Genomic DNA, 21,687 nt, shown 5'->3' with positions numbered 1-21,687 from the left:
TTTGACTATTTTTAAGGTTTTTGTCACATGTGTCAGTTACGGTTTCTATGTTCTCTTCCCATTAGTCTAATTGAAATACCGACTTTTAAGTTTTTCAAGATTTACTTCATCTGTGTCCTGCATAGTTTTGATAATTATATAAATATATGTTCGGACTTGAATTCCACTGTCAACAGTAACAAGGCATATCACACATTGGCACCGCCCATTAACAAACCAATCACTGGATATTTCAAAATGCCGCAGAAATTAGACCAAGGATTGTATAGGTTATATAGGTTTGTTTATTGCATTTCAAGGCCTCCGGCCCATCTGCAGAGGAGTTACACGTCAAAAAATGCAAATAAATTAAAACTTTCAAAGTTACAATACCAAAAATAAACAAATCCGTAATTAACAATTTCTATATCAAGGAATTGTCTACATTTAACTTAGGCCTACAAAGTAATTCTTTTCGCAACTGACAAGCTTTAAACAGAAAAACACCAACCTTACGCAATACACGTTCATCGGTAGAACGTAATAAACGCTGAAACTTACATATATTTGGATGAATACAGATATCTTCAGGTAAGTACAATGATCTGATATTATGATAAGTGGGACATTCCAACAAAAAATGAAACTCATCTTCGACTTTGTTAGAATTACACATTTCACAAAATCTTTCAGTTAAAACTAAACCCACATGTCTACCTTTTTCTATATTTAAAGGAAGGCATGAACAACGGAAGCATGCTATTGTTTGGCGGATTTTAAAATTAATATTTAAAGAAATGTATTTCTCTGGTTCAAGGGCGCTCTTAAACTCAATATATGTACGCATTTTATTTATTTTCATAATGTTTCCCCGCCATTGTTGCTTGCAAATATCTTTTACCCTTTTCTCAAAATCACTTAAAAACATTTCTTTGTTACCAACCTCCTGTGCCAGCCATACAAAGCCAAAACCATAAGAATATAAAATATTCTTATTGATGTAACCCAGTTATGCCTCCCTAATTCATCAAGTTGGAAAGCATGACATATGCTTGGCGTGGCAATCTTGAAGAGGGTAGTTCTAACAACAACCTTAACCAAAACTTAATACAGCGTTTCAGAGAGTACACAAAAATAGGAAATCTGCCCAATTCTCCTACAACAGCTTCATTTGTTGCACTTGGTGGCAAACCTAAAAAGGCCCTACACCACTTTCTTTGTATTTGTTCAAGTTTTTCATAACGTTGGAAGCCCCATATTTCAGAAGCGTAAATCATAATTGGTAAGATAGTTGTGTCAAAAAGCATAAAATGTGTGTTACATGGCAATCCTCCAATTTTTTTTGTCGCAACAGATAGCATGGCTAGAGTTTTATTAGCTTGCTCCGCTAATGTAGAAACCGCTTTGCCCCATCTATTTCTAGAAGATAAAACAATACCTAGGTATTTATAATAAGAAACAACTTCTATATTGTGACCATTCAAAACCCACTTTTCTGTGCGAGCTCTATGACCTCCATTACGAAAAACAATTATTTTTGTCTTATTAATATTTACAGCCATTGACCATTTACTGCAAATTCACCCAAAATATTAATCAACTTCTGTAAGTTTACAACAGAGTCAGAGCATATTACAACATCATCAGCGTACAGCAGTGAAAATAAGTTGTACATATCTTGTGTTAATTGAATTCCAATGCTACCAGAGTTTTTTAACATGTCGTTCAATTCTTCAATAAAGAAAGTAAATAGTACAGGCTAAGCATACATCCCTGCCTAACACCAGATGGACAATCAAAATAATTTGAAAGCTTAGACCCAGACTTTACACATGATTTCACATTAGAGTACATGGAGCGAAGAATGGAAAACATTTTACCTGAGACACCGAGAAGAGAAAGCTTATAAAGAAGTAAAGAATGATTCACACTGTCAAATGCCTTTGCAAAATCAACGAAAAGGCAATAAAATTTCCCACCCCTTACACTCAAATATTTTTGTATCATTGCGTGCAAAACAAAGATATTATCAACTGTGCTGTGATCTCTTCGAAAACCCGCTTGACAATCAGATCTTAATTCATTGAGTTCCGCCCATGATGTCAACCTCATTTAAATTGAGGTAAACACTTTACCAAAAACATTTAAAAGAGAAATACCCCGATAATTACCTGTATCATTTCTATTTCCCTTTTTAAACAGAGGAATAACAACACCTCTAGCCCATTCTTCGGGAAAATAACCAGATTCAAAAATTCTATTAAACAAAACGTGTATAAAGGGAATAGTAATATCTGCTGAAAATTTCAAAATTCTCCAGGAATGCCATCAACTCCGGTGATTTACAAGATTTTAATCTTTTCAGACTCGATGCGATTTCCTCAATAGAAATACTCTTGTTCAAAATATCGTCATCTTGAATACTGGTCGATGACGTGTCCATGCCATGTAAAAATCATTTACAGTGTGTGTAAGATTTTCATCTCCTGAAACTGCGTCACCACATTGCTCATATAAATTTTTAAAATAATCATACCATTCCTTTAAGGAATCCGACCAAGGATTGTCGTTTATACATAAACAAAAATTCTGACAAAGATATCGAAATGAGAGTTACCGCGGCCTTAATGATGATCCAAATGAAATTTGAGGGCCAACGGTCAACTTCCTACTTCAAAACTAATAGAATAGAGTCTCTCACTGCATCCGTGAATCTTTTTATGCATGGAACTATTAAAGAGGTAAAAAAAAGGTATAGGGCAAATGTTTAACTGTTTGAAAGATTTAAAATAATTGTCACCACACACATTACTGATTGAGTCGGGACCGATTCAGCAGATCATGCTTATCAGAGTTCAAATGAAAACATAAGAGTGGACTCTGCATCCGTATGAGGGCGCTGTAGTAATATGCCAGGCTGTACTCCAGGGCACTACTTCGTTTGCCATGAAATTTTTGTGGTTTTCACCAAACCCTCGTCGCAAATCCATCATGGTGTTTAATCAACTCAGCTTAGTATTAGCTTTGAAGGACTGGTCAAATGAATGCTTATTTTTAATTATTCTTTTCAAAATATACATACCATAAAGGGCTCTATTTTGATCTGTGGGTTTAATATCTGCAATGGTCAAGATTACAGACAGTGTTTACACGCAACATGATATACAGACACTAATCAAGGGCATTTGACATACTATGAAAATGATTCAACCAATTAATCTGATTGTTGATAATTTCAAATTTCTGTGATTTACACAAGGTCATGATATTTGCATAATATTTTCCAAGGACATAAATCAGCAAATACATTCAAAAGCATTTTCTGCAGTTTTTGCTGTAACCTTGTAATGCTTGGTGAGTGACAGACCCTGATATCAACTTTATCGAAATTGGCACACTCAAAGTCAGAGAACATTGAAGGACTTTCCATGAATTTGGAAGGATTACTTTGGGACCAGCATTCCATTTTCCCAGCAATTGCTGGAAGCTCTGAATGTCAAAGAGGATGCCTATGGTTCTACTTCAGAACAAACTGGGCTCACCGTGTTCTACAGACTCAGTATGCCAAAGAGATGACGTGACGGTGGTACAAACTACAGTGTACAAACGCGGATGGAAATATACACATTTATTCTGTGCACATGCTTTTGTTTGTACGGTGATCTATTCAAATTCTGCATTAACCTACTGCAAAGTTATTTTCACAACTGCACAGTTGATGCGATATGATGGCATATATACAGGAGTGATTTTTTACAGTAAAATTGTGGCTGGCTCACTGATCATCCAGTAGTTGTACATATTTTTCCTGGAATTTCAATCCCTGACTTTCCAGTTCTGAAAAATTCTGGTACTTTCCAGGTGTGTTCATACCTTGGGAACACATTCAAAACTTTGCAGTGCGAAAGGTAATAGCAATAAGACACTGAGGAGTCAGGCATACTTTACATGGCAAAAACAAAAGGTATTTTATTTCTGATGGGATTTCCATTGTTTAAATGCAGCAAACTGTGACAGCAGAATAATAATCAAGAAATATAAAAACGTGTTGGACAGCTTGGAATACGAGGCACAACAGGTGCTACTGTTCATTACTCCAACAAGTCCACAAGCACAACAAACGACTGAAACCCACGTGATAGAGCTGGCGTGATGCATAAAAATTAAATTAAATCACTTTCTCATAATACAAATGTTGATGATTGTTGACCATTTTTTTTTCAATTCTATACAAACTCTATTGATGACATAGACTAATAAGTGAAATTTTATGACATCAAAAAAGTGCTGACAGATAATTTTGATAAATGACATCTTCCTGACAAAGACCTTTATAATTGTTTACCACATGAAATTCACTCTAAACTACTGACAGTGGTAGAGTTTGGGTCAGTGTAAGTACCTGGACCAAATTCTCAGACCCTCAACAATCATGGATTCTGGGAACTCCCTGACCATACAGACTTCATATTTCACATTGGCAAGTACTATAGTGCCCAGACAATCATCACCTCTCGATCAAAGAGTTGGCAGAAATGTCTTATGAAAATTTCTAAATTGTGTAAAATACGTCTGGGAGAAGAGTAACTTGCCATAAGCTATCTGCTTTCAATGATTTTGTGGGAACACCCCTTCATTTCAAAACTATACCCTAAGCCTAATTATTCCTTGAGCTGTCGTATCGTACCATTTTTTTCTTCTCTCACCCGTTCGGAAAATTTTCTTTTTCCAGGTCAGTTTATGTATTCCTGCACAATGCCTCAACAAACACTGTTATGAGACTGAAGCTGTTGACTTTGATGAACTTACAAAAGGTAAAAATTCTACCACATTTACCATGAAGGTGAAGTCTAAACTACTGACTATACATCTATGCTTGTGAGTATGAATATCTCTGTAGCATTTTCACTTCTAATTCTATCTGCATTTTCGGGTTATGACTCTGGTTTTCAGTTGTCACAAATAAGCACCTATGGGTGAAGCTATGAAACTTTTATATGAACGATTGCATAAATTTCTTCAAATGCAATAATTTTTTATCAATAAATATCTTTGAAGCTGGGCCTTCCATTGCAAAACATTTGCATTTGTTGTTGGTCAACTTCAATATACCACAATATAGTCAAGCACCCCAAATTAAAAAATTTTGGTGAAAGATGCAATTTCTCAACTTTAATTTACAAAAACAACTTACTATATTTTCTGCTTTTAAAATTTGGAGCTTCTGACACGCTGGGGGAAAAAGCCAGTCCCATGTCGCAAAAAACACATTTAAATACACCTACAAAGACATTTTTCACACCTTCAATTCCCCCCTCCCCATGTCCCAGTGGATTGATCCAACCTACACCACATGTCACACGACAGGGCTGGACCACATTTTTGGTGTTATAGGGTACAAAGCTACAGATTTATGTTCAAGATCAACTTTCAAAGGCCTTACTTGTGAAAATACAGTGGCCTTGTGAAAATCCAGTGAATTTATTGCCATGCAAAGAAAAGAAAGTTTGAGGCTAGCTATCACAAAAAACTTACACTTGCATGCCTAAATTTTTATTAAACTGTGTACATTCATTCATTAAATTTTGAAATATCGCTTATATAGAAAAAAATATCTCTTGTAATATTAATAATAACAATAATCCTTATCAGATCTATAGTTTCTAGAAAATCATGACAAGCAAAGTTAAAAAGCAAAGTGTAACTAACTGTGTGTAGTCAGTCAAGGTGTGTTTGCAAAAAGGACTGTACAGCCGGTGTGTTCATGGATCATGTCGGATGAAATCAAAGAAACATTTTTACTTTACAAAGAAGAATTCATTATATGAACATATTTTACAGAAATAATGAAAATACTGGATCAGAAGTAAAAGATGACAGGAAGCACGAGAGAGTGACAGATGCGAATGTGAAAATACACACCTTTGCATATGATTTTAGTACATCGATAGTTTTGATTCAAGGGCGTTGTCCTTCCCCGGGTTGGCACACATTCTATTTACTTAGGTATCTATCTACACTGAGCTACATGGTGCAAAGCCAGGTGCCATCATTCACCCAAGAGAAGCGGTAGAAATAAACAGGGGTGGGGAAAGCTTCTCTGGGGAATGTGGGATATCTGGAGGCATGGTGGGAATTCCATCTGTGAGGGTTGTTGACTAGTGTGTGGAATACAAGCGGATTCGGACAAGTGCGCAAGTGTTGGCCACATCTTACAGTGGTCAGTTGTCTCTGTTGCTGTCTGCACACAACGCTCTTTGTTACAGCTGACAGCGTTCACAATCACCACGGAACAAGTTGCTGGTAGAACTGGCTGAATATTTCATCATTTAATCTTGAAGTTCACCAACCACGAAGACACAAAAACAAAAATCCTACAGAATCTAATCACATCAAATCTCCTGTATGCGTCCGACGACGTTCCTACTTTAGGTGAATTTTTTTCCTGGTAGGGCATCTTGAAAAACTAAAAACTTGTAATGGCTTTGTCCTGTTGAGTCTGAATCTGTGTTGAAACTTGGCAGAGGCTGCAGTAGCTGAAATGTGCATTGCAAAAATCTTTCCACAACAACTATTGCATCTTTGCTATGAGTTCATCGCATATACTGGTCAGTTCTTGGTTTTCTTTGGTCTGCAACACAAATAATAGAAACAGAGCCACGTTAAATCATGGTTTGACTGAAGCAGTACTTTCATGAAAGTCTCGCAGCTCAGTTTGCAATACTTGAATGAAATGAGATTTACTAGATGACAAATTTATGACAGTTGCAATATCAAAGTCATTCATTCATTTATTCACAAGCAAAACATCAGTGTTTAGACTCTACAAAATGTCTTAGCCAATCATTGGGTAATATGTTGAACAATTTAGACCTCACTTCAAGTAGAGTCATAAAGAAGCCCTTGAGCAGCGCCCTCTAGTGGCGAAAGTTGAGAATACCATATTTTCAACACAACTGGACACCGACGAATTCACAAGAGTGATTCAATATCCTGCCATATACAGGGTGTACATAGAGAGATAAGTAGATTTATTTATTCATTTAAATGCCACCAATATAAAATACCGATCACCTATCTATTTGTCTACAGTATGTGCATGTAACAGCACCATTTGGTCAATGGATTACAAGCTCTGTGAGGGTTGACTGAACCAGAATCACTTACTTTCTGATCTACTGTTTTCTCTAAGCTTTGCACTTTCATCTGTTCTCTCTTGAGTCCTGCCTGGAGCCCAGCAATCTCAGCAGCGTTTGCTTTCCGGACCTTCTCAATTTCCAGGTTTGCACTGCAAAGCAAAACGCAAGATTGTGATGATCAGAAGTTTCAAAAGTATGTCACAAGAATAAGGACTGCCGTATAAGAATGCATATGACCCTTCCACCGTACTAGTTTTGTTCAGGCTTATGGCTTTTTGGTTGGACTGGTAAATATGAAAGTGGGGGGTGGGGGTGTGATAGGGTCAAAGGAGAGAGACAAGAACTACAATGAGGGACTTCCGGACCCTTATCACCCCTATTCACTGCAAGGTTCTACCATAGACCTCAGAACAATATCATTTGATCGATAAATGACAGGGTAAAGGTCAAATGATGCAAATATTGATGAAGATGATCTGGTGAAATATCTGACAAAGAACACAAACATAGCATTGAATTAAGGCAGAGAAATAGCCACCCAGTGGAGGAAAGAGGTCACGGGCCATTACACTCATATGGTCAGAAACATGTGATGTACGTAATGCAAATAAAATGTATTTATGCCTCAAAAAAGAAAGATCTTGATGGGAATGAAGGACTTATCAGCAACAATGGTAACTGGAGAATACCTTTCAATCTTTTCTTCTGCATGTGATTTCAAAGTCTGGTATCTCTGCTCCTGTTTCTTCAACTTAGCCTGGTAGTCTGCTACACACTTCTTGAGAATCTCTTCATTCTGCAAACAAAACCATCTCAAATGAGTCACTGAAGCCAAAACCAGCTACAATGTCTACTGTTGCTGTTTACAGACTGAAAGCAAAACTCTACATAACATCTATCGGAAACATCTCAAAGATCAAGTACATTTCGATAAAAAATTTGAACTGTGATTTGTGAGTGGTGAGGGAACATTCACCATGTAAAATATAGATGATTCCTAATGGTTGAGATTTGTATGCATTGACACACCTGGCTACTGTCTATTATAAATGCAGAATGACAGTGGGAGGTACTTATCGATTGATGTGAGCAATCAAATCTTCAGCAAAATCACAGAGCAAATACAGATTTTCAGTATATAAAATGTTAAAGATGAGTTTTAATCTCAGGAGAGGAAATCTAATATCTTCCCTTGACAGTTTTAAAAAATGTTGTGGAGGTACATTATTTTCGGAACAACCTACTTACTCGTAGTACAAATTTGATATGGTAGAAAGATCAATTTGTAAATACAGGTGAAACATCACTGATATGCATTGGTAAATATTGAACTTGTCTCTGTAGGAATGACATTACAAAATGATATCTCTCTGTGTCTCTGTCTGTCTGTCTGTCTCTCTCACCTTTTTGTAGCCTTCCACAGCAGTTTTCAGTTTCTCATATCTCCTATGTAGGTCACTGAATGCTGACTCTACAGACGACATGTCTTCCAGTGCCTGGTCTCTTTCTCTTTGCATTTCAGTCAGGGCCTCCTTGCTAACTGTCTTGCCCTTGTCACTGTCCTCTGCATAATACAGATATATTCCATTATTACAACATTCAGTTTTATCAAAGCGATGTTTATCACGGATATTAGGGAACAAAGGATGATGATTTGGGACTGCAGTAACGTTGCTGATGTCTCACCACAGTGACTGAATTATATCAATCAGAATTGGAAACCCAGGTAGCATTTACTTAGCATCATGCTTTTAAGTTTTATCAATAGTTATAGCTTTATCTGATTACTGTGTTTTTGCTGTTGGTGGTTTTTTCAAATTTTCAGGGAAGTATTTGTCCAGCATAACTCGCAATGGTATTTGGTGTTCAAAATTGCAACGTATCCTCTAGCAAGCTGGGTCATGATTGCGTCCATCAGTATTTTGTTCTTAGGTGTACACAAGGATGTTTTGCTACATAAAAAAATCTCCCATGGGAATGCTTCATACAACCTATACATGTGTACTCACCAATCATCTGTTGAATTGTCTTCTCATACTCCGACACTATGGTCCTATGGAAATGAAATGATAAACAATAGATTATTCATCACGATTAGTCATCATAAACATCTCAGTGAAGTGTCTCACAACAACCATTAAATATTGATTAACTATGACAATTATGCATTCATATGCATGCAAACAAGCATGTCATGAAAATTAGAAAGTAACATGACTGCTAATGATGGCAGTTCTGTTATACATTCTCAGACCAATGTAATCACATATTAGTATTCATGATTCAGTGTCTAGTCTTCTCAAGAGAGAAATTGGCAGGCACATGTTGGAGGATGTTAGGAATATGAGAAAAGAAACCTACAAGGCTAGTAGGGAGACAAGTAAGATTTCACTAACAAGCATGCAAATTACCTTCTCTAGAGTATCTAATCAGTATCAACAAAACATTGTATTTTGAAAAGAAAACAGATAATTATGCACTCTAAAAATTGCATCTCCATGTTTACTTTCTGGTGTAAACAAGCTATGTGGATCAACTTGCCTCATTTCTAAGTTGTGTTGTTGCATTTCTTCAAACTCTTTTGTCAGTCTCTTTTGTTCACCCTCCTTTTTGTCCATCTGTGAAGATCAAAGTAGAAAAATCAATATACCATATTGAGTTTTGATTATTATGTATACTACTTATCACAGAGAAGACTGAACTATTCTTACATGCATACATGTAAGTAGCATGCATGGACGGGGATACCAGATATGATATAATATACAGCTTTTAACAACAAAACAAACAGTGTCTTATGTTCAGACCATGCACCTCTCAATTGTGTAATAACACCTTTGCCCTCTTTTGAGGCCTCTATACAAGGCAATAGGGTAAAAGTGTTCAATTTCTACAAAAAAGGGAAAAAAAATTTTTTTTTTTTTTTTGCTTTCAAGAATTTGAATTTAGCAGCCTTCAGCTTCAATTTACTTCACAATGCTTATTCTAAGGCAGCCATGTCTGGCTATTGCTTGAACAATGGCTAAGGGGCAAGATGAGACAACAAGGCAAGCTGATTGTACAATTCATCAGCGTGCAATGTCACGTCCAGTATATTTCAAAACAATTTGTAGGATTGCTTTGTGACAGGTGTGTATAAGAAATCAATAAGTTCAAAGACAGAGCATTGATAATAGATTACAAACTGACAAGTTTATTTTTTGTGTTTGTTTTAAGTTTGATAGATTAAACTACTTGTACAACTTGAATTGACAGTATAGGAACCTAGGAATAGACTGTCACATTCTGCAGGTCAAATGGTAATTCATTCACAAAGTTTTGAAATGCAATGTAACAAACGTGTGTGTGTGGCAAGTTTTACTTTAAATTTACCAAGGTGCAAAATGATTCACTTGGTTTTAGCCAACATTTTTGTCATCATCCTAGATGAGTTGACACTGTCTATATGATTGATGAAATGATTATCTCACAGCCAGAACCACAGTACAATACAAATAGCATGCAGTGATCATTGATTCGCTGCTTGTTGAGCTATGTTTGGACTCTTACCTTTGTACCCCGCTGCAGAAGGACATTGAAAATGAATTTATTTTTTTGTGATTTTACTGGTTTTATAATGAAGAAAGGCACATGTGTGTTCCATTGATTTGGGGAAAGATGTTATTTTCAATTTGTTCTATTCATAGAGAGCTGTGATCTTATACAAAAAATTCATAACAAGGTCACAAAGCTTGGGTTGGAAGAGCAATGTACATAAACTCTCAATGTCATGTTTTTCTGATATGCAATATACCCATCATATGACAAATTGAAAACCTGAACTAGGCAAGCTTAGCCATTACAGGACTTTTTGAAAAATTGAAACAATGAGAACAGTAAACATTGTAACATATAATCTGTATTCATCACAGAAAATAAGTTTGTTGGCAGGCATAAAAAAGACTGGCATTGGAACTGTATTACTTGACAAATTATTTCATATTGCACTTTTGTTTGGATGATAAGGTAATGGTACACAGTCTTTCTCTCTGTAAACATGCCACACCCAAACACAGTGATGAGGCACAATGGCTTTCGAAAAACTCACAGGAGACAGTAGCGATACCGAGATATTGAAAAACACTGGACGAAATGTAAAAACAAAACAAATAACAAAACTACAGAATCTTACCTCTCTCATGAAGTCTTCCCTGGCTCTCTTAAGAGCTTCATTGAGATCTAGCTGTGTATACAGCAGAGGCTGTCCGAGAGAGACAAATATAGACATGAAAACATTGGTATTATTAAAATCATTCAAATGATATTTTCCCTGTCCTTTCATACCCAGTGAAATAATCAAATTTATTTTTGGTCTGACCGAATATAATATTCTAACATTTGACCTTAGCACATCATTGATGACGGGACACCAAATAAACATTGATATACATAATATTTATGAAGTAGTAGGGTTTTTTATGGTTCTCAGAAAAATTATGACCCCCCTGGTATATGCATATCCTGAGCAATGTTGAAGTATAATAAGTCAACAAGCTTTAATGGTAGCCAAATGTTACAAATTTACAGGATATTTTGTACAAATGCGTAATTTTAATTTCACGGTTAATTAGTCATCAATACATTTTAAATAATATTTAATTATACTGGTGGCACATTATTGCACATGATTGACAAATAGTAAAGGCAGAGGTAATTGATGGAAAATATCAAAAACTTAAACAGATGTTGGATTGACCAAGCAAACAGCTGTAAATTGTCAAAGAAAGTCATCAACTTAAAGTTAACATTGTTGAAAAATACACATTTGAACAAAACCAGCCTAACAGATACAATGAAAACTGCAAGTACATGTAATGAATGAGACAATAGACCATGTTCCGAACCGCGCGAGACATTCCGAGACATCGCGAGAATATGTGGTTCGCAGTGGACGTGTTCTCGCAACACAGAACAAACTGCGTAAAACAGGACAAGTCGCTGATTACGTTAAACACTGCATAAAATATATGAAGTTGCAATATTTGCTCAGTTCTGCACCTTTTCTAGTTCCATACAAGTTTGACTTGTATTACTAAGCTGGAAACCTGTTTCTACGGGCATGTATTAAAGTCTCGCGAGATCTTGCAATCAGCGGAACATCGTCTATTGTACCACACACATGTTGGCCCCCAGTATGTGGACGTAATTGCTTTTAGAGTTTGTTCAGTAAGACTACAATAGTTACAGAGATTGGTAAACATATATCAGAATACAGAGAAAAATAACACGGGCTAGCAGAGGTCCTATATATCTCTATTACACCAAACATTTCTTTCTTTACCCATTGACCCACTTTCCAGATTGTAAATACAACAACCATGAATATTAAATCACAAAGGGGAACATGGATGCAAAGGACTATTTATGATTTAAGTGGGTCACCCATTGGGAGCTAAGACCCTAGACCCACAGGTCAAAGTCAAAGAACATCTTAAAAGCAGATTTGTACACTTGTCTAGCAATCTGATATCTGATTATTCATAATTGAATATTAAAAGGCTGGGGGATATGACTACATTATTTATTCATAATTCTAGCAAAATACCGGCTGGACACCATACAGACATGTCTTTGTCTAATTTTTCAGACCAAGGCAATGACCACCTTGTTATTTACAGCGGTGTGACAAGACTTGGAATACCTACAAGGCAATGGACTGTGCAGGTATGCAGTAAAACAGTGGTCATAGTGTTTGGAGATCCATTAGCAAAAATTCTGGTACAGAAAACACTACTCTTGTACAGAGACAAGTTATGATGTAATGCTATTAACAATATTATTATTGCCTTTGGCAATACTATTATTACAACAGATATTTTGATAATAAAGCATTCTTTATCATTAAAAAAATTCTTTGGAGTCACTTTCTTCACAAATATATAATTTTAATATGTTTGGTGGGAATTCACACAAAATAAACTATGCTGACAACAGGAGGAATTTGACGCTATAATATTTTCAATAACTTGGTCAGCCCTAAGGGTGTAGCTATCATGTAGAACAACTACTGATGATATTAAAGTGTGAGTCACGACAGAAAATAGCACTCAGAATCGACAGATTTGCTGTTCAATTGAGCTCAGAATAATTGTGTCTAACAGCGTTATATTATCCTATTTGCGGAACACTTAGTCATCACAACTGTACATTGTTCACTGGTAACTCATAACAATGGTAACAAAAATGAATTTTTTTTTCATTTTTCTTTTTTTTTGCTATTTACCTGTACAATGCCTGCGTCGCCATCAGGCGAGTCCGTAGACTGAGTTCTCTTGGGTGCGTCCGTCTCTGTCACCTGCAAAGGCAAGACATTCCTTGGGTAAAAACAAAGCACATGGTGGCAAGAGTACGTCAGACCAGATGCTGTGAAGTGACTAATGTTTCACTGTTTATAATCACGTTACCTGTGACCCTAGGCAGGCACTTAGCAGTGCAAAACACATGGCCATCTGGCAGGTTATTGAAAGTCAACACAATTTGAAGACTGGCAAAATGATCAGCGGGCTAAAGTTGAGCATCTTATGATCTGCTATAATAGAGAAACAGGGGACAACAATAGGGGAGAGTGACCCAAAGGTCATGTGCATACCAGACGAGCAATGCTCTGAAAGCCATATTGGTTACCTGTGGCGACATCAAAACAATGGCGGTATTGTTCTGTCTGGCAGGGAGTCAATGGCTGCTCAACAAACGTGCAGGTTATTTGCAGCAGGGCAACACAAAAGCTTCACACAAAACTACGGCAATATGGCACTGCATGCTGCCACAAGCGGACAGGAGCTTGAACTGCCTGCACAATGAGCTGGCGGGGATATGTGAGTCATACAACATCATACATTTGCATAATTTCTTTCACATGCTGGCAGGCGGAGACAAAGCATTGTGCTAATAATCCCCAGCCACAATTCACTGTGTTTGGATTTCCTGAGTGTGGATTTGAAGACTGCTTTCTGATTGATTGCAGGGAAATTCATATTTGCCTGATATGCACAATTAATAGTCATAATTGTCAAATGGCTAATTTATTACACTTTCGGCCACTACGTTTTTAACATCTAAATGAAAATGTCATATTGTGGGAAAATTTTCTTCTTTCTTTGACTTTTATTTGATACAAATTTTTTTACTCACTGTTATAAAGCGACGACTTATTCACCCAATTTTAATTTTGTCATTTTCAATGGTAGATGCAAGCTAAATTGTTACACTGTAATTATCAGTAGATTCTGTTGCTTTACTTGCAAAATTTTAATCCCAGTTAAAATATTAAAACATCAAAGCCCATGGAAAATTAATTGGTGAGTTTACAGTGGTAGAAAGGAGATATTCCCTGCAATTGTAACTTCAATGCCATAATGTTTGCTATTTTTACTCAGCTATTAAAGATCATTTGCAATAACACAAGTGAGAATTCATATTACGAAGGAACTATCAAATATCCACTGAGAACTAATCATAAATTTTCAGGAACCTTTGTGTAAAAATGCTTTTTAATGAAAACACTTCTTTTTACTGGAGCAATGACCATACAAGAGACTGAAGTTTTAGCATAAAATAATTTACACACACACAAAAGCATATTCTAACAGACCACTGCACACTTAACAACAGTGGGTGAAATCACAGAGTATATATCTTCAAACATACACAGACACTAATACAAACTTCTAATTGAGCGAACAATTTTTTTTTATATCTGACATAAACCCTTACCATAGCTTCCCCTGATGGGCTGAACTGTAGAAGTTTGTCGACACCCTTGTCCGGGGTGGGCACTCTCTCCTCCGCTTTCTTCACAGAGTTGAGTAAATGGTTCTGATGCAGCGCCGTTCTGTTGCCAGGGGGTGTTGACATTTGCAGGAGATCCTCTCCCTCCATAGAGACCTCTCCTAGCGATGGAAGACCAGCTTTCGCCGCTGTACCTACGCCACCGGCAAAGAAAGGACACCAAGAAATGACTTGCTGGAGACTGAGTAACCGACACTCATTCTTCCGAGTTGTAAACAACGTGCATTGTCATTTGTAATTGAAATCCTGGCCCTGAAACTGTCACCATTAAAAAAGGTGCAGTAACAGGTTTCTGTCGGTGTGCCAACTTTTTTTTGAAACTGGGTAAAACATTTAGCTAGGTTTTGTTACAAGGCACAATAAGAGTACTTACTCCACAGAGAGGGGTTGGGGAGTTGGAAAAAGGAGAATGGTCAGGGGTCTGTGACCTAATGATTTTTTCTTGTGTAAAAAAAATAAAATGGCCCTGCTTTTGTTCAAAACCAGTGATAATGGATCTAAAAGGGACAACATATCATGCTGGCCTGTTTTGCTTTCTTATGTGATCAGTAATGTTCCATTTAGCTGACTAGAAACACATGGTACTGAAGATCATCGAAGCACTGCACGGACCCCTTTTTTTTCAATTTGTTGGTAAAAGATCAAAGCCTTCCACAAACTATCATGACATGAATTTGAAAAGCCAATTATATAATCACATTTTTTTATTTCACACAACAGAAAACATTGGTAAGAAAGAGCTACAGAGACAAGCAATGGTGAATTTTATACAAGCATATCATGGTTCCAATAAATCCTACGAGGAAACAACAGCTCAGTTTTACTGCAGTTTCCAAAGATCGTAACTTCCCCTTCCTTGAGGTGGTAATATTACAGCATTGAGGATGTCAACATGACAATTCCCCGTCACTTCAACTCTATTAAAATCTGAGACAATGAATTGGTCGTTTTCCCTTACATTAACTTGTCTTTGTGTTGACATTTCAAATTTGTTGGCATGCCAATAAATGAGATAGCAGAGTGTGGAAGAGATGGAAAGACGATGAAAAAACAAAAGAAAAGCAGAAAACAATAGAACAGGAACAGGTCAAGGCCACTTTAAAGTTCACAGAAATACAAACTGTATTGCACTGACCAAGTAACCAAAAGTAAGGGAACTTACTCAAGCTGCTAAAGACAGCCCAGAGGGCTGCCAACTGTCTCATTGCCAGAACCAAGACATTTGACCACATCACGCCCATCTTGGATGTACATCACCAGCTGAACAGTGTTCAAATGACTTAAGTTTCATGAGACACAGCCAGATCTACTGTGAAGACCTGTCCTAGTACAGTTATGTAGAGACAAATGGCAAAAACCCCCACAAATCTCTCTGATAAACACATATAAATTACAATGACAAGTACCAATGTCAACACTCACGGACAGAACCAAAGGTCACTGCACTAGTGCGGAAGACCATTACCAATTAATATTAACCTAGGGAGCATATTTGTACCTCAACACCATAAATGGTTCCCTAGAAATGAACTAAATTGATATAACATGGATGACTGGACCCAGTATATGACAGTTACACCATACTTTTGATGAGCTAGACACATTCTATAAAACTTGCAGGAGTCAATATCTCAGGTTTGTCTGAAAAAGTCACTGTTTGGAATACCAGCCTCTGGCATTTTCCAAAGACCTTGCATTACATGCTTTAATGGGTGATACTATAGAGACTACCAAGGACTGCTAATCAAACAGAATGTTAAGTACTTGGAGCCAAACCATGACGACACTTCTGAGACTGTTAGACCAAGATGTCAGACACCTCTCAATAATACTGAAGTGTGGCAGCATGTGCCTACCACAAATGAACAGTTCACATCAGTGCATTTGTCTCAACAACCATTCCATCCCTTTATTTCAGATTAAAGTATCTTCTCACGTAGAACACATGAACACCACAAAGAATTACCAAAATTGCATGCTAGCCCATATAGTTGCACAAAATTTGACTGTTCAATTCTTGAATCAAAGATGTCTGATGGGCCACAAAAATTAGCAGGTCATATTGGACCAATGGTATAATATGCTACAGTGTCCTTCTGAACCAAATTAGCCTATATTGTATTACTATTACACCAGTTTTTATAAGTGCATAAATTTTTCATAAAGCTCTGGTGCAAAAAGATAAAGGGTGGTATAATTAAAATCTTGTCTTGGTAAGATGACAATGTTTATCTATCATATGGCAGGTAAAAGTACTATTTTCCTTGGCAAGTCAAAGTTACGCCATACTCACCTCTTTGCACACCTTTTGGGCTGCCTCCTTCAACAAGTGGATCAAACTTGACATAGAGTGACTGTCTTGCTAGCGCAGACTCCTTGAACTGTTTTGAGAGTTTTCAGGCAGAGGGAGGGAGAGAGAAAAAAATGGTTGCAAACTTCAGATAGCCAATAAAACCAGATAAGCCTGGTACCACTGTATCTCCTATGTATCAAATGACTGGGTTGTGATGTGACTTTGTTGACCAGGAACCAGGTAAACACATTTGATAGGGTTGTTGTTGAAAAGCAAAGTTATACTGTTACATTTGTGAAAGAAACCGACATAGGTGTCCCAGTATTCTGTGATGCAACGCACATTTACTTGCCAAAATCAATGCTAGTAAACTCAACTGGTAGAGTCAATTAAGTTGACAATTTTATGCACTCACAATTGTACATTTAATTGTAGTGATTTGCTTTTAGAGAGATCACCTATGCTCATTATCCGAGTACATGTTGGCATAAATTACAAACCGGTCACCTCATTCAGTGACTTCTAACAATAGAGCAGTTCTTTGATGAGGGAAAACTACACCATTGTTTCCCTTGCCGTATTTTCCCCACCACAAGATGAGCCTGTGACAATTTTCTGGTGCAATGTTTGTCCAACTTTGTTTTTTATATCAATTAAAGGTTCCATGTACACATTTAGGAATTGAAATCTAGGTAGGATCTTAGGAATGGGGGCAGGGGGAGGTGAGTGAAGGGGTTTTAGGAAGGGATACAAACCAGTATGTTTTTTTTTTGGGGGGGGGGGGGGTTGTGGGAAGTTTGTAAAGGTTACATAGAATGTGCTTGTAGGATTATGCTATGTGTGTACTGAGAGCCATGATGAACTGGAAAATCCTATTGCTGGTATCATTCATGTAATACTTGGAACTAACACAATTGTGGCATAAACACAGGCAGTACATGTATATTGCACTAGCAACAAACGATGATGGTAATCTCAGTTTTTGTGTTACCAGTATTGATATTTCATAGGATAAACAACATAGACACTGCAAGCGTTGGGAGAACTAAAATAAATAGATGAATCTCTTTCAAAGGATGAGTAATCAGATACATGTATGCTGTAAGGCTGGCACTCTTACAAGAATGATGAGGATGTCATGGGAAATATTACAAACTGAAGTTAATCTGATCTCATTGGTAGTTTCTCTCAAAATAACGCTCAGCACATTCATAGAAACCAACATGTTTTTTTATTTCATCACAAAGTCTGCAGAAGTGATAGACTTCATCATCGGTACATACATGAAGACCAAGCTGATAGCATTCAGCTAATGAAAGATTACCAGCAGACGGCTGCCCAGCTGCACTTGTCAATTCATACTGGGACACTGAGCACCTGAGTTTTGATGTTGTCAACTTACCGTACTTGATCCACCAGCCTTCTCCAGGTAGTCAATGTCAAACGCATTCGGATCAGCCGGATTGAAAGCTATGGAGAAGGAAGAGAAGGGAAAATATAAGGATGGTGTACAAAAGGGACGTGTTATCTCTGAATGTACAGAAATATCATGTTAACCAAAGGGTACATCGACAAAATATTGCTGCAGTTTCACTTTTGATCATGGAAAGTCAAGGAATGCGAAACAAGAAACAGGAAAGACAGGAACAAAGTTGCTATCTTTTTGACATATTTATTCCATTTCATATCAAAATTTCATTTGTTTTCATGCAGACCGATTTGTCGTTATACAGCCATGCAAACAAATGTAACATGTAAATACTTTGGTACAGGCTGGGTGAGACAGGAATGCTGAAAACCAATAAATAAACACAGAATAGAACACTGTGTTATCCCGTTCTCACATGTACGTGAAACAGCAAGGATATATGAAAAGATGGCAATTTTGTCTCCTGTGCCCCTCAATGCTCATTCTTAATTGTGAAACTAGAGGGTCCATTGGACGGGATTTGTTTGCCTCTTTTTGTGCACAAATACTTTTCGTTGGAAGATACACAAATCAGCAAGCATGAAATGAAGGAAAGAACATTTTCTTGAAATCTAAAAAAAAATATATGGCCTGGTTAACAATACCTTGATAGTTTCACATCAATTTTTCTCAAAAGAAGCTCTGGGTTTTGACAAGACAGTTTTTGTTTTGGTGTTTATACGTAATTGCTAGACATCATACATGCTTGATAAAATAACTGGAAGTGTAGGAACTGTGGACAAATTTCTTCACGTTCAATTTTTCATTTCAACTGAGGACCTTGATTCATTACAATTTTTCAACCACAAAGTCGACCTGTATCAATTCAGTGTAGTTTCTTGCTCTTAAACTTTTCTATGACTTCTAGGCAATAGGTACATGAACTGACCACTCTAATATTTACAAAACATGATATTACATATACATTGTTGAGAATGTTCAAATTGAAGATTGTCAATAGAATGAAAAAGAACAATACACAGTTAAATGATGAAACACTGCAATTCGCACTATCATAGTATCAGAAACCGTTTGGCAGCCGTCACTCACTCAAGATGTTTCCATCAAAATTCACCTAAATCCTTGTATTTTATGTCATTTCTTTCCATGTTCCCCTTGGAATGTGCCTGATTTTCGAAGTAATAGTATGTTTCAAATAGAACATTCTTTCAAGCAATGAACCTACGGATTTGGCAGATACGGATTTGGCAGATGCAATTTTCCCCCATTTTTAAGCATAAAATGTCAAAAACAACTGCATAAAAAAAGCTGTAATTCTTATTGATCAAGCTCATCTAACAAGGCAGTTCTGTGGCAAATTACATACAACTGATATTTTTTCAATAAAACTGCCAAAGTTCCTGATGAATTTTGGTGTATTTTTAAAAACAAACATCTTGTATGTTGCGGCTCCTGGAAAATGTCTTATTACAGAAGAAGAAATTTGCAATGCAAGAAATTTGCATAAACGATGACAGACAAACCCTGCAAAAAAAAAGAAAGTTTCAAACAGAACGCAGCATTAAATTTTAATGACATTATGTCACATCATAACATTACTGTTGACATCTGCCCAGCAAGCTGTGTGTGTTTATGCAAAACATTGTTCAAAAGATTGGAAGTAGGATCAATCAGGGCGATTTCACAAAACAGCGCTGATGTACGTCGCCATGGGTGGTTTCACGATGAAATATTTTTGCAGCTCAGCGTGGCTCATGATGTTAACACTAATCGCATATCCCACGGTGATTCCAACAGCCATTTTTAATCTAAGATGTAACATTTGGCGATGTAGATTATTGATGAAGATTTCTGTGATGAAAGAAAGTACTTCACATGCATTCTTCTACTCAGAGATTTTTCATTTACTTTTAAAATCAGACCAGACCTTCCCACACCCATATTCACTCTAAATAAATGGGTCAAACCATCTGTGATAAAAGCTGAGCAAGGTATGGTTTGCACCCAAGTGGGCTATGGGGTGAAATCGGTCATAAAAGGTCCTCTAAAGGATTACAATCGGCTGGTTCTACACTTTGATATATATAATGTGTATTGTAACATGTCTTTTTTTTTTCAAAAAATGATTTTTACTGATCAAAATATTTTTGTCTGTGGAGTTGACCTCCTGTTTCAAATTGTCAATTTTCTGTTCATTTAAAATTGGAAACACTTCCAATCACCACCCTGTTTAAAAAAGTGGTATTGTAAGCATTTTTAAATAAACTACGCTCAGTTCCACGACATTTTCAAAGTGGCCCCTTTGTATCAAAGTGTTGAAACACAGCCTAATAATGATAATGATAACAAGCCATGATCATTGTATCACTCCAAGCCAGTTAGCTGGTTTTAGATTAATGTATTGCTGCAGCCCTGTGGTGCAATGTTGAGCAATTAACCTAGCACGTTTTTCCGGCATGGCATTGGCACTGATGTGTGCGTGTTTTAGGAGAGGGTATGGGAGGGAGGTGAAAACAAACGCAATATTTTTGCTGCCAGGGGGGATATGCTGCTTGCTTGACAGAGAGCAAAAATCCAAGGAGTGGACTACAACTATCTTACAGAGAAGAAGAAGAAGAGGAGGATGGGACTGTACCTTCCGATGCCAGGAAGAACTCTTCTTCCTCATCAGAACCTGCGGGTTCCTCAATAGAGGTTAGACATTCTTGGGCAAGCGCTAAGACAATTGGTGATGTCATATGTACAATTGAGGGGGGGGAGGTGGTAGTGGTGGTGAGGAGGGGTTACGTGGGTAGAGGAGGGATGGTATAGATGAAGGAAGAGGAGACGTGACACAGGAGGCATGCGGGAAAGCATGAAATGGGTGCATTTCCCCCCCAACAGAAATGACAGGGCAGGTGATATAGGGTTGAAACAGAAACACATAGATAAAAGAACGCAATAAAGTTACAGCGAAGTAAAATTATAATGTCAAACAAATTTTCCAGTAGAAAAGAGGTGATAATTCCAGCGTTTATTCA

General features: G+C 37.0%; 1 protein-coding gene across 32 annotated transcripts in view; it reads right to left on the bottom strand.

Moving 5' to 3' along the window:
* Window positions 1–3,919: 3,919 nt before the first annotated feature.
* Window positions 3,920–21,687, bottom strand: part of LOC139120263 (transforming acidic coiled-coil-containing protein 3-like) — a 43,066-nt gene continuing 25,298 nt past the window's right edge. For 11 of the 32 annotated variants that reach the window (XM_070684512.1, XM_070684520.1, XM_070684521.1 and 8 more), the window contains 13 exons: window positions 21,303–21,341; window positions 18,641–18,708; window positions 17,239–17,326; window positions 14,871–15,079; window positions 13,381–13,452; window positions 11,290–11,358; window positions 10,668–10,679; window positions 9,660–9,736; window positions 9,128–9,171; window positions 8,522–8,682; window positions 7,808–7,914; window positions 7,147–7,267; window positions 3,920–6,610 (listed from right to left, as the gene is read on the bottom strand). In XM_070684512.1, coding sequence (XP_070540613.1) covers window positions 6,551–6,610; window positions 7,147–7,267; window positions 7,808–7,914; window positions 8,522–8,682; window positions 9,128–9,171; window positions 9,660–9,736; window positions 10,668–10,679; window positions 11,290–11,358; window positions 13,381–13,452; window positions 14,871–15,079; window positions 17,239–17,326; window positions 18,641–18,708; window positions 21,303–21,341 — 1,127 coding nt within the window. In that variant the 3' untranslated portion in view covers window positions 3,920–6,550. Of the gene's footprint in view, window positions 6,611–7,146; window positions 7,268–7,807; window positions 7,915–8,521; window positions 8,683–9,127; window positions 9,172–9,659; window positions 9,737–10,667; window positions 10,680–11,289; window positions 11,359–13,380; window positions 13,453–14,870; window positions 15,080–17,238; window positions 17,327–18,640; window positions 18,709–21,302; window positions 21,384–21,687 lie in introns of all 32 variants that reach the window. The other 21 variants (XM_070684516.1, XM_070684524.1, XM_070684525.1 and 18 more) reach the window with 5 other exon arrangements.

Source organism: Ptychodera flava, chromosome 20 (genome assembly GCF_041260155.1).
Source record: "Ptychodera flava strain L36383 chromosome 20, AS_Pfla_20210202, whole genome shotgun sequence".
Classification (NCBI taxonomy): Eukaryota; Metazoa; Hemichordata; class Enteropneusta; family Ptychoderidae; genus Ptychodera; species Ptychodera flava.
The sequence above is the reverse complement of the archived record's forward strand: the minus strand, read 5'-3'. Positions and strand labels throughout refer to the sequence as shown.